Genomic DNA, 13,400 nt, shown 5'->3' with positions numbered 1-13,400 from the left:
GCGGGTTTCGATAGTCTGGGAAGAGATGGTATATACTAAACACACTGGCTAAGGCGGGGTTGGGGCTATACTGAGTAGAAACTTGGAGATGGAAAAGAAGGGAGGAAAGTGAGAAAATGCAGGGAAAGTTAGTCAAGATGGCAATGGAAGTCGATAGGACCACTCCTGGGTACATTTGGAGAATGGAATTAGAAATGCGAGAGGAAAGATGGCCAAGAATATGTCTGAAGGAAGAAATTAGGAAAATAAAGAATGGGAATCCATCGGCATGGGGTAAAGGATTACAGAAAGTATGCAGAATTGTAGGGGATGGAGAGAACCTAGATTAGGTATTCGAAAGGAACCGTTTCGCACATATGGGTTCGTCAAGGACCAGGTGGAAAAATGGATAAAAAATGGATTGACGATGTTGATAGATGCAAGCACGGGAAGAGAGATCGCGATTTAGAAAAATTGGTCCTCGAAACATTTAGGGGAAACCCGAAACCTGTCCTCTGCCGATTTGCCAGAGTTTGATAAGAAAGTGAGAGAAATGACAGAGGGGAACGTCCGAGAGAACGCGTCAGAGTGAAAGAGAGGATGAATGAGCTTGGAAGTTGAACAATTTGTGATATAGTATGTAGAATCAAGGATAGGAATATGTAAGGGAATGAATTAACTTCAATGCCTTCACCTAATGTATTCAGCTAGAATTTAACAGTTAATATTATCAATGTAAAATTGAAAGGGGGATTCATGTATATTATGGGGTATTGTAATTGTGACGGACCCAGAAAAATTGTAAAAATATGTAAAAGTATACAATGGAGACAATAAATAAATATCAATTTAAGTCATTTTGAAAGGCTAAGAAGATTACGAAGTCTTTTATAAAAATTATTTGTTAGACAAATAAAAAATTTTATTCCAAAACATAACCTGAAATTTAAAACCAATTAATCTATTTCTTATTTAAAAATAAAAGTTAATGATTTTAGTGCATTGAGATGAAATATAAGAGAATATATTAAATTTAATAGAGAAAATTAGTAATTGTATTAACATTTTTGTACTATGAATATTGGAGACGATGAGTAGAAAGTGCATTGTCCCTGGTTGCATATCGACAGGACAAGCAAAATCTCATCGTACATCTCATATGTACGCTGTCAATCATTCAAGAAGCAGTAGGTAGTTATAATGACTTGACACTAATATATCTTTCGCAAGGATCTGTAGGTTCTTTTAATTTTAGTGCCTGTGGGAAGCACTAGATGGCGCTGATTTCAAACGTAAGTCCTCAAAACGATACTTGAGAGTGCCACCACTATGATCGGCCCTAATTGTGATCAGCACCGCGATTTCGCCTGGAGGCCACCGGTCAATTCTCGTCCCACTTTTATCCTAGAGGCCTCCCATTATGTGGCACCGGGCTAACTTTTTCAATGGATCTAATATGCATATATCATCTAATATCATATGTACAAAATTCATTTTTGATGGCTACTCCGCGTTAGAAATAAGCATTTTTGAGCCTTTGGCTGTGAGAAATTATTATTCTCTATTTTTACACATAACGACCTTGCGCGAACTGAAGATATTTTTTTTAGCATTCACCTTTTTCGAGTTATTTTGGCACCTACCAGACATTTTTTGGCCCTGCACAAAAATGAACGCCGACTACCTAAAACTGCTAAATGCCTACCACATGCCCATTGGGGACCAAACAATAATACCAGTCATTGCATGAGAAAAAACTTTGTTTAATAACTTAGAAAAACACATACTTTGCACCATAAGTACATTTGCGTATAGATTTGTATCTCGTAGAGTCCACATTTGTGCGAATTCACACTAGCAAAAATTTAAACAAATGTTTCTTCTCACTCAGCAGGTAGAAGGGTCTCCCTCTTACGTTAAGGCCTTGTGAGCAAAACCTCAATTTTTTCTTCATTTTTCCTAACCCAACTTACGTTAACGAAAGTTTGTTTTGTAACAATTTTTTGTTTTCTTTTTTCATAATTATAAAATTTTAAGACAAATGTAATACAAATGTATCTTGGTGCTTCCAATCATTTCCCCAAATTTTCAATTCGATATCGCGCTTGAACGTAAGTTGGGTTTGAATTTTTTTTTTAATTTTTGAGGTTATGCTCACATGGCCTTAAATATGTTCGACCCTTACTGCATCAAGACCCATACACCCAGCGTCATTCGTCTAAAACTGCCCTTGAAATGCAGTCTAAAAGTTAGACTTGGTGTGAATTCGCACTAATGTGGAGTTTACGGTTGCATTTTTTATCAATAATGATTCTATGAAAATGCAAGCCAATTCAAATTGACAGTTTAAATATGAAATTTTATTGAATTTTGAAAGTCTCTTTTTCAATAAAAAGATACCATTTTCTTCATGCTCTAAATTATTTTTATTGGTCAGAAATAAGTGAACTGGTCCTTCATTTTGGAACCCTAAAATAGTGTATAGATATGCTGACTCGAGTGGACAGATCCTGAAAAAGTTAGCGTAGCTACTACATTCAGATTAACTATACCTGGGGACCTGAATATGACTGTTTAATACAGGTTTCAGGCAGACCTTCACCGTAGTCTTTAATTGGTATTTATTTTCAGAAGGATGTCGACGGACAGGCACCGACACAATTTTGTGATTGTCAGACTCTGATGAATGAGGATGTAAATGTAAAGTTTCGTCACATGCACTTTGTGTGCACAACTTGAAATAGATAATGTGAGGGATGAATACATTTTTTCCAATAAACGTCAAAATTCAAAACATTCGCAACTTTCTGGAAAAAGTGTTGCCTCAAATCGGAATAATAGGTGACACCTAGATTGCTCCAAAAATACAATTTTGAAATTGACTGCAAAATATTGTTGGTTACATAAATATAGAAAATCCCATCGACATATAGAAATGGTCCGGTAATGCTGTGAGGAGAACGGTAATGGGCTCTAGAGAGAGAAAAAACATATGAGACGTAAACCTATCTCTTTCTAGATAAAGCTGATTGGTCGAGAATATTTTCGTTGGGTGAAGTTTGGCGCAGCACAGGACCGTGCTTTGTGTCACGAGTGCCTCAATAATGTGACGTTTATCGCACTTTTCAGAAATTATTTATTTATAATTTATTGTAAATAAATATAAAAAATCGTAGCAGTCTGTGTAGTTTGTGGGCATTGTCAAGACGTTTATACGGGGATATGTTTTCATAAGTAAGTAAAGTTATTGAATATAGTAAAATAAAAAATGTTACAATAAAACAAAACCTCAAAATATGAAGTTTTGTACCTATGCAATACAAATGATTATTTTTTATGTTATAGAAATATTGTTCAAATTTTTGACAGTTTTTACATCATTTTTGAACTCACAAGACGATTATTATTGTAGCATTTTCAATCCAATTTCCAGAAGAATTCAAGGTTACCAAGTTTTAAAAATAATCTATCAGAAACAGGTTATTTTACATGATGTTCTTTAAAATTCAATTTATTATAACTACAAATTTCTAATGTATCGTTTATCTTTTTTTTTTTTTAATTGACTGTACAGAATATTTAGGCAATACCCGGGGCCACCAAATCACTTGACAGAGTCCTGAAATAGATAAAGGCTAAAGGCAGGTCTACGTCTCATATGTTTTTTCTCTCTCTAGAGCCCGTTTCAGTTCTCCCCAAAGCGTTACCGGTCCATTTCTATATGTCGATGGAAAATCTCTATTTTTGTATTTAAAAAAAATCTGCCCGCTTCGTGGACATATTCTCATTGCGTACAAGTTTGTTGATTGTGAATTCTCTTTTGTTAAACCTCCTTCGGCTTTAACACATTCTCATCACATATCTAGTGCCTCGCACTCGAGTTTATCGCTGAAATTTTATATCATCCCCATAAATGTATATTATTACAATTCGGAACTTGCATTGGTATTAAGACAGACGCAATTTCATTGCCCTGTTTAAAAAAATGAGCAGTCTTTTTAAAAAATTTGGTTATTCAACGTTTGATTGCAACTTTTGTCGTTTTTCCATAAACTGAATTTGCTTATCTGCTGTCAAAATTTATTTAATGATTTATCATGAAAATTCAAAAAGTTGTTATGATAATCTTCTAAGGCATTTAGAAATCAACCTTTTTCTTCTCTTGCCATTTTTTCATATCGTGCGTTAACTGGCTTAAAAGGTTCATTTTCGTGTTTTTTTTTTAAATTTTGTAAATGCTATAACTCTCACGATTTGTAATTTTATAAAAAAAAAGTCATTAGATAAATTGTTCGACTTTTTAAATACTATGAATAACCGCAGAGAATTCTTGAATTTAAAGAAAATGGTCTTAAAAATATTCAAAAGGCGCTCACTTTTCGAATTTATATCCATGATAGCTGGCTAACGAACCTAGACTGTAGTTTAAAACAATTAAAGAGTCTACTAGAGGCCAATCTAATAGAATTATTTTTTCAAAAGTTATCGTGCTGACAGACAGACAGGCATAAATACATAGAGACAGACCGACAGACACATTCGTAAAAACTTATTTTTCGTATTTAGGGAGTCTTTAAACGTGGACGTTGTTAAATTTTACGCATATCTAATACATTCTCTGATGAGAATGTGAAAAAAACCATTTATAAACATTTTTTGCTCTACCTTCGGTGAAAAACGTTTTCTATTTATTTTAGCTTAGCTTGTGCCGTGTCTAAAAATTGAATTTTTGTATTTTCAATGTTTTTTTTATAAATAAAACAAAAACTACGTATCCTATAAAAAAGTGATTAATAACAAATTTGTATATATTTTTGGGTGCACAATTTTTATCTTATCATTTCTTTCCTATCTTGCATAGTTTGACCGCAAAATGCAATTTTTGATTTTTAATTAGTTTTCGTGCGATCAAAATTTGAATTTTTCGAAAACATTAAAAAAAGTTGATATGATAATCTTGTAGGGCTATCAAAAAGGAACATTTTTCTTTTTAAGTACTATGAACAACTGAGCACAGAATTTTTGAATAATGAAAAAATATACTCAAAAATGTTCAAAATCGGCTCAATTTTAGTATTTTTATCCAAAATGTCTGACTAAGGAACTTGGCATTTAGCATAGGACACTAAAAGGGTGTATCAAAAGCCATTCTAATAGATTAATTTTTTTCAACAGTTATCATGCTCACAGACAGACAGATAGACATACAGAGACACATTCGTAAACACCTGTTCTTCCGATTCAGGGGGTCTCAAAACGTGGAACTTTTGACAAAAACTAGGGAGCTCAAATTTTTTACAAACCTAATACCTTCTCTGATGTGAATGTAAAAATGATTTATTTTTCACGAATAATTTTTTTGATATTTCTGTTTTTAGTTTAAATAATAAAGAAATAGCATCAAAAACATGAAAAGTTAAATTTTTTGAAACCCCACACACGAGACGAAAAAGACATTATAAGACAAAAGTTGTGGTAAGAAAGTGCCCATGCAGCGGGCACATTTTTACTGTTAATGATGTTTTTCATGATTAAAGCCAAAACTACGCATCCTACCAAAAAATGGTTAATAACAAATTTGTACATCTTTTTCAAATGCACAATTGTTGTGTATTTATCTTTTACCATATTTTGCGCAGTTCGGCCGAAAAATGTAATTTTTCGATTTTTCATTATTTTGCATGTTGTCAAAATTTGAATTTTCGATTTTTCAAGAAAATTCAAAAAGTTGTTATGATAATCTCGTAGGGCATTCAAAAGGCAACATTTTTCTTCTCTTGACTTTTTTCATAGGATAGGGGGAAGTTGTGGGAAGCAATGGAAGAGAGGAGAGTGAAGAGGGGCCTGATCGAGAGGGTAAGGAAGGTATATGAAGAAACGAAAGATAAGGTGAGAGGAGGGGAGGGAATCTCTGAGGGATTCTGGATGGACAGGGGGTTGAGGCAAGGGTGCCCGCTTAGCTCAACGCTTTTTGCAATTTTGATCGCGGATATGGAGAGTAAGCTAGCGGCCGGAGTGGTAGGAGGAGTTAGGGTAGGAAGAGTCAGGATATGGTCACTCGCATATGCAGATGACATAGTACTGTTGGCAAAGAGCGAAGAGGGTTTAAAGGAGATGATGAAGAGGTTGAGACGTTACTTGGACAAGAATAGGTTAGAGCTAAATGCGGACAAGTCGAAGGTTATGGTGTTCAGGAAAGGAGATGGGAGAGATGGGGGAGGGGAGTGGAAGGGAAAAGCGGTACAGGAGGTGAAAGAGTTTGTGTACCTGGGCTTCCTGTTTCGAAGAAATAGGGGAGTGGGTGATCATATAAAAGAGAGTGAGAAGGGCAAATATGGTGATGAGGCAGATGTGGGGGCTGGGGAAGAGATTGTTCGCAGATGATTTTGAAAGGAGAATGAAATTGTTTGATTCGCTAGTCATTAGTGTCTTATTTGAGGGAGTGTAGGTGTGGGGTTGGAAGGTAAGCGAGGAGGTAAATAGGGTACAGGAGAGGTATGTAAAGTGGATACTAATACACCGAACTATATTGTCAGGAGGGAAACAGCAAGAACGAGTTTAAGAATTATAACAGGGAGTCGAGCTTGTAAATATGAGGAGAAATTTTTGGAAGTAAATTGGTTAAGGAGTGTTGGTGGGAGGAGAATAGACGCAGTGGTGCAAAGATGGAAGTGGAAAGGGAAAGGTATTTTAGAACGAATGGATTGAAGATAGATGAAGTTAGCAGAATGCATAAGGAAGGAAGGTATACGAGTTGGTTCAAAAGAATAGCATGGAGAAAGAGAAGGCAGAATGAGAGGAGAGAATAAGAGAGTCAAGGTATAACGGAAACTATGTGTGGATTATGCCAAGGGAGAGAGCGCAATATTTGTGGAAGAAAGGAGAGCAAGGAAGTCAGTAAATTATAGCGAGAATGGGGTGCGGTTGCATGGAGAATTATAATAGGTTCTGGCTTTCTAGAGAGAAGAGAATGTGTCACATGTGCGGGAAGGGGGATGCAAAATTGGAGCTTTAGTTGGAGGAATGTGAAGAGGTGGAAAGGAGGGGGATAAGCATGGAGGTATTGTTACATGAAAGTGTTGACAAAAGGGCAGTAGCATGGGTGAAGAGGGTGTTGAGTAAGATAAAGAAGAAGAGAAGGAAGGAGGAAGAGGAATGGAGAAGGAAAGATTGTAAATAGAAGAGGAAGAAGATATAAGAGAAATGTAAATATTGTAAACAGTAGTTAAGTATTAAGTGTTAGCCGCGGAGACAGGCTGGTAATGCGAAGCATAGCGACAAAAGGGCGAAATGAGTGCGAGGCGAGGCGCAGCGAGGAAGGTTAGGCTATAGGAGCGAGAGGATTAGTTATAAGGTGTGGATGGGAAGTACTTTGTAAGACGTAGTTGTAAGAAAATTCTGTAAAAAAATGGAAGTGTAAGCAAGTCAATTTTTGAAGGCCAGCAGGCCAAAAAATAAACGTTTATCTATCTATAACTCCGGTAATTTTTGATTTTTTGTAAAATCATTAGGATAAATTTTTCAAAATTTTGAATGCTATGAATAACCCTACAGAGAATTTTGAAAAAAGTGGTCACAAAAATATTCAAAATGTGCCCACTTTTTGAATTTCTATCCAAAATGGCTGGCTAACGAACGTGACCTTTAGTTTAAGACACTAAACGAGTGTACCAAAGGGCAATCTGATAGCTTAATTTTTTCAAAAGTTATCGTGTTCACAGACAGACATATATACGCATTCGTAAAAACCTGTTTTTCGAATTCAGGGGGTCTCAAAACGTGGACATTCGACAAAAACTGGGGGGGGGGGGGGGCAAATTTTACGCAAATCTAACACCTTCTCTGATGAGAATGTAAAAATAATAATTAGTATGATTACGCATTTGTTCTATTTTTTCTAAATCTACTACTCAACACAAATGCTGCACGGTACCACATATATACCTAACCTGGATCTTCCCAGTGGGCACCGGGACGTCCTAAAGACGTCCTTAGAATGTACCTCTATGTCTTATGATTTAACGTTTTTAAGACATCCTTTGGATCTTTTCATGTTTTTAAAAGGTCTTCAGGACCTCGGCCAAAAGACGTATATAGGACAAATTTAGGTCTTGTGTGCCCACTGGGTTATTATATTTCCATTATTGTCATAAATACCGGAAGGCTTCACCAAACTCATACTTTAATTAGACTGTAAAAAAATATTTGTGTAAAATTTCAAAGTTTCGGAAAATTAAATATTGTATCATTGTAAATATCACACACTTCACTGTGTGATTTTACAAAAGTATGTGAAATTACATCCTCTTGCGATGTAAATAAAAGGACCCTCGAACAGCAGTGTTCTTTTACTCACTCGATAAAAACAAAATTACACATTCCCTCGTACGAACTTTACATTCAGAAGCGAAAATTCAGTCGCAGCGTGTAAAAATACCATGCGTCGGTAAAATCACTTTCCTGTGATTGAAAATTACATCAAAATTTTTAATTTTACCAAAGATCTTAAATTTCACCCGGGCGGAAACTGTACAATTTTTGATTTATGATTAATTAAAAATTTAGAATAATTAATCATATAATATGTGAATACGAAAGCGTCTCTCGTGTTCGTTGTTTATCGATGCCTTTATCCTTCAATTTTGGAGCATTTTTATTCTTAATGTGAGGAAGTTGACAGCTATGTTCGACTTTTTTGACAGCTGTCACACAAAAATAGACCGAATTCGAGCTATTCCCATTTTTCCTTTTACATTTTCTGCTATTGGAACGGAAAGAAATGCGGTTATTCAAAAAGTATATTTCATGTTTTTGTTACAGAATATTTAAACATCAAAAAAATACCCGTAGTATCTTATGTGTTTTAGGTAAGTGGTAACGTGTCCGGCTTGTGTTTCTTCAATCTCCATGAAATTCTACGAAATTTGAGCTTTTCGAGTGTTCGAAACCTGTCTCCATGATAAATTTTATTTCATTTGTTCACATAATGAATTTTACATTTTCGCGTGTGAAATTATCGGCTGAATTGGAATATCACAACAGATTCGTAAAGTTACTCCGATACACGAGGGTCCTTTTATTTACATCCACCAGAGATAGAAAATTCAATAGACTATTTTTACAGTGTATTTTTTTGTTTTTCATAGTTTTTTTCTCCTATGAATAACTAAACATTTTTATTTCCTTTAGAAATCTGTTCGCAGACAAATAGCTCATGATTTGCAAAAACTCCAGATGATAAAAATATGAAGAAAGCCCGTTATAGAGTTCTGAATATTGCGAGTTTACGGAAATTGAAAATGTTATGTCCTTACCCTACATTTTTAAAACAGGAAAGTATGATAAGAAGCATTTCGATCCCTATGCAACTAAATGTCTCAAATTTCAAACAAATTCAATCATAATTTTTCTTGTAAAATTTCAAATGAAAAAAGTAATTTGATTTTACATATCAAACTCCACAAGAGAGAAAAGTGAAATGCGGAGTCGAATTAATGAACTAAAAAATAATAATAAGTGTCTTCTATTTTCATATAACTTACAATGATTTTCAGTCTAATTAAAAAAATGTCTTTTTGGACCAGTATATCCGATAAATCGATTCAATATGCAAGAAACTTATAATTTAAAAGTAGATTTTTAAGTAAATCATTAAAACTAAATTAAGATAATAAAAAAGGATACTTGGTTGAGACATATTTTCGTTGAGAACAATCATGTCTGTAAAGCCCTTACCAACAGCACTTTTAATAATTTTTTTAACACCAGATCGATTCCTATAAAACGATATTGAATTTGGAATAATCCTGGTTAATTCTCGGCCAAAAATTCTAGTTTTCTTCGTAGGATTGTCCGAATACGTTATTAGAACTTTGGGCTCGTAATCTTGACGAAAATAAGATGCAAATTCATCCTGCTCAATGTCCTGTTTAATTTCTTCATTCTCTTGACAATCTAAATTTCCTTGAACGATGGTTTCGTCTTGCTCACGTAAATTTTCTATTGTATGAGGAACTTGCTTAGGTCCTCCTTCTTGCAATCTACTTTTTCTAGTTTCTCGTTTGGCTTTAGCTTTTTCTCTCTTAAGTTTCTCTTTTTTTTGACGCCGAACAATTTTACATTTTATGTGATTAAAATTATCTTCACAAGGGAACAAAACCTTCCTTTTCCGTTGGTCATTATCAGTTTTGTTTTCATCTTCGACATTTCTTGATTCCGTTTCCTTGGGACGATGTAACGGATTTACGCGTAAGCCTTTTACTTTCATGATAGGTAAATGAAAGATACAATCCGTGGTCAAAGCAATGAATTTCAATTAGCTTCACGTGCTCCTATATTCTTACAGTTAACGTATCCTCAGTAACCAGCCACATGCATCGCCCCAGTGCATCCATCGACATATAGAAATTGACCGGCAATGCTGTGGGGAGACCCATGATCTAACAAATACATGGTCTAGCCACTTGAGGGTTCTGTTTCGTTCAAGTAACGCAACCGCTTAATTCCACCATTTTGTTAGTTTGACCGCGCAGTTTGAGTCTGACGCGTAAGACTGTACGGCGAACTGTTATAAGAAAATCAATATGCAGGAAGAAATATTATGAGAATATTAAAAGAATGAATTCAAAAAGAACTTGCAATGGATATATTAGAACATTGGTAAGTAAATAAATTATATTCAGACCAGAATGTAAGTTTGTAAATGTTACTGAATGGGAAGGATTAAAAGTATATAAAATTTTTGATATTAATGATATGATTAATGATTAATAATTCAAATGCTCAATAAATTATACGTATAAACTGGAAGGTTCTAACACTTTTTAATTGAAAAGTTTTAAGTAAAATGCAAATTAGCTGCAAAATGTAGAACTTTTATAAATTCTAGAGTTTAAAGATTGAGATTAGTTCCAAAAATATAAATCCACGTTAACATTTTTAACAGAATAAATTAAAGAATCAAGTAATGAACTTTAGAAATTTACAAAATTATATATTACTTCAAGTAATTTTAAGCTAGACACATTAGAAATTGAAAAATAATGTTTTACCTTCACATTTCTTATTTAGAAGTTTAATTATTTTTATTTTAAATAGTCTAAGCATCCGTCAAAAGATTTAAAATTTTATTTCAAAATATTGAAAAATCGAGAAGTGGTTTTAAATTTTTCCTAATTCAAAATCATTTTTGAATTTTTTGTCAGAATTCTTATTTTTTTCAGATTTCAAACAAAAATTTAGATTTTTTTAAATTGTGAAAGACTACAAAAGAATAAAAATTTTCTTAAGATTCTTAGAAAAATTGAAAATTATTTTTCAGTTTGAAAAATTATTGTAACAAAAAGTTTAAGAATATTTCAAAGAGATTTAAAAAATGACCAAAGAAGAACATGGAAGATTTTAAGGATTTTATTTAATTTTCTGGATTTTCAAGAAATGTAGGAAAATTTCGATTAATTTTAAAATTAATTTAGAAGATCTGAAAAAATTATAAAGACACTTCGTTTAAATTATTTGAAATAATTCCAAGCTTGTCATTAATTTTGTATGTTTTCAAAACTTCGACATATCTCTTAAAATTACTAAAATTTTGGGTACAAATAATAAGTGTTCAATTTTTATTTATGCGTCAAAATTTAACGATTTCACTTATAAATTAAACACTTTTTAAATAGAACAATTAAAATTGTAACGCTAAAAAATCAAAACTTCTTTGAAAATCTAAAGATTCAAAGCTTTCTATGTAAAACAATTCAGTTTTAAATTGTTTTCTTTTCAATATTTGGTTGAAATTTACTCGTCTTAAATGAACAATGAAATATTCCTAAATATTAAATACTTATTCTTTTTCTACATTAAGAAATTTCAAATTAAATGGGTTAAAAATTATATAATTTAGACTCACAATATTTTTAATTTGATAAAAACATTTAATTATGACTTTATTATTATGGATTTATTTTTAAGTGGAAAATAGTCCAACGCACGTTTACATTTTTTAATGGCTGAAAACATCAATAGAAGTAATATATTAATAAATTTATTTATTAAATTTAATATAAAAAATATATAAAGGAATACCTGAAACTGTGAATGAAAATATATTATTGATAAACAATGAGTACAGATCCATTTTTAAAATAATTTATTTATTTAATATTTACAGTTGATGAAATAAAACTGCTTTTTATCAAAAATTTTCAGCTTCAAATACTTTTAATTGTTTAAATCCTCAAAACTGCACTTTCATTATTTTTAAACCTGTTAAAATATAGCTTGGGCAGATTTTTCTTCTGAAAATTCGTAAAATTCTCGGTTTCCCAGTCCGACGGCCACCTAGTTCTTTATTAAAAAAATTATTGATTTTAAAAAGTTCTAATTTTTAATTGTTTTAGCTTTTAAAACTGCATTTTAAAATACTTTAATTAACAAATATACTGAAAAACAAAAAAATTTAACTGGAAAATTTTTAATGTGACAGATTTTCGAATTAAGCATTCTAAACTAAATGGTATTATAATCTATAAAAATCACAATTTAGGAAATTAAAAAAAAACGGTTAAAATCAAAGTTGGGCAATATTTATTATACAAATTTTGTAACATTCGCGGTCAAAAAATAAATTCACTGTAATTTCCCGGTTCAGCGGCCAACCTGCACTTCATTATATAATTTTCTTTAGTCAGCACTTTCCCACTTGACTTCAATTTCATTTTATTTGACACAGATACATCATTTTTTGTCAGCAGAAAGAAGTTATGAAACACATAACCTAAAATTATAGTATTTGTTAGATCATGGGGAGAACGGTAACGGGATCTAAGAATACACGGTTTAGCCATACGCAACTAAAAAAAAGTTAACCAATAAGGAGCAACTCCACCACTTTTAACCATATTGGATAAGTGAGCGCGGGAGAGTGAAGTATATTTGAATTAAAAACGCGAATGGAATGAAGTATCACCCACCTAAGAAGAAAAAAGAATATTGATTTCGGGCTGAAAGCAGAAATAAATAAATGCAAAATATCGATATCATATCCTGTATTATGATAATATTCGTTTTTATATTTCGTATATACATAAGCACTATGTGAGAACAAAAGAACCCTCCCAGGGTACACAAACACACATGTTCAGATCTTATATTCTAATGAAATAATGATTTTATAATATATGATAATAAAATGATATACATATAAATACAAGACAATAATAAGATACAGGTTTTTATTAATGAAATAAAATTATGTTTGTTTACAAAGATGTACATAAATGAATAAACATATAGTGAGATCGCGAGAAAGAGTGTGTGATGCGAAATTTTATATTGTCATTTCATGCATGATATTTGAAATTTTGTGGAAGATTTTTTTATGCTATTTCAGATTAAGGCAATAGTATTAGTATTGAAATTCTTCC

General features: G+C 32.5%; 1 protein-coding gene across 1 annotated transcript in view; it reads right to left on the bottom strand.

Annotated features, from left to right (window-relative positions):
- LOC117171912 (probable ribosome production factor 1) overlaps positions 1 to 10,376 on the bottom strand; it is a 32,998-nt gene extending 22,622 nt beyond the window's left edge. The window contains exon 1 of the mRNA XM_033359566.1: positions 9,664 to 10,376. Within this exon, the coding sequence (XP_033215457.1) occupies positions 9,664 to 10,246 (583 nt within the window). The 5' untranslated portion in view covers positions 10,247 to 10,376. The remainder of the gene's footprint in view (positions 1 to 9,663) is intronic.
- Between the last annotated feature and the right edge of the window lie 3,024 nt (positions 10,377 to 13,400).

The sequence above is a fragment of the Belonocnema kinseyi genome, chromosome 4, assembly GCF_010883055.1.
Source record: "Belonocnema kinseyi isolate 2016_QV_RU_SX_M_011 chromosome 4, B_treatae_v1, whole genome shotgun sequence".
Classification (NCBI taxonomy): Eukaryota; Metazoa; Arthropoda; class Insecta; order Hymenoptera; family Cynipidae; genus Belonocnema; species Belonocnema kinseyi.
Note: the sequence above shows the minus strand (reverse complement) of the source record. Positions and strands in the feature narration are given on the sequence as shown.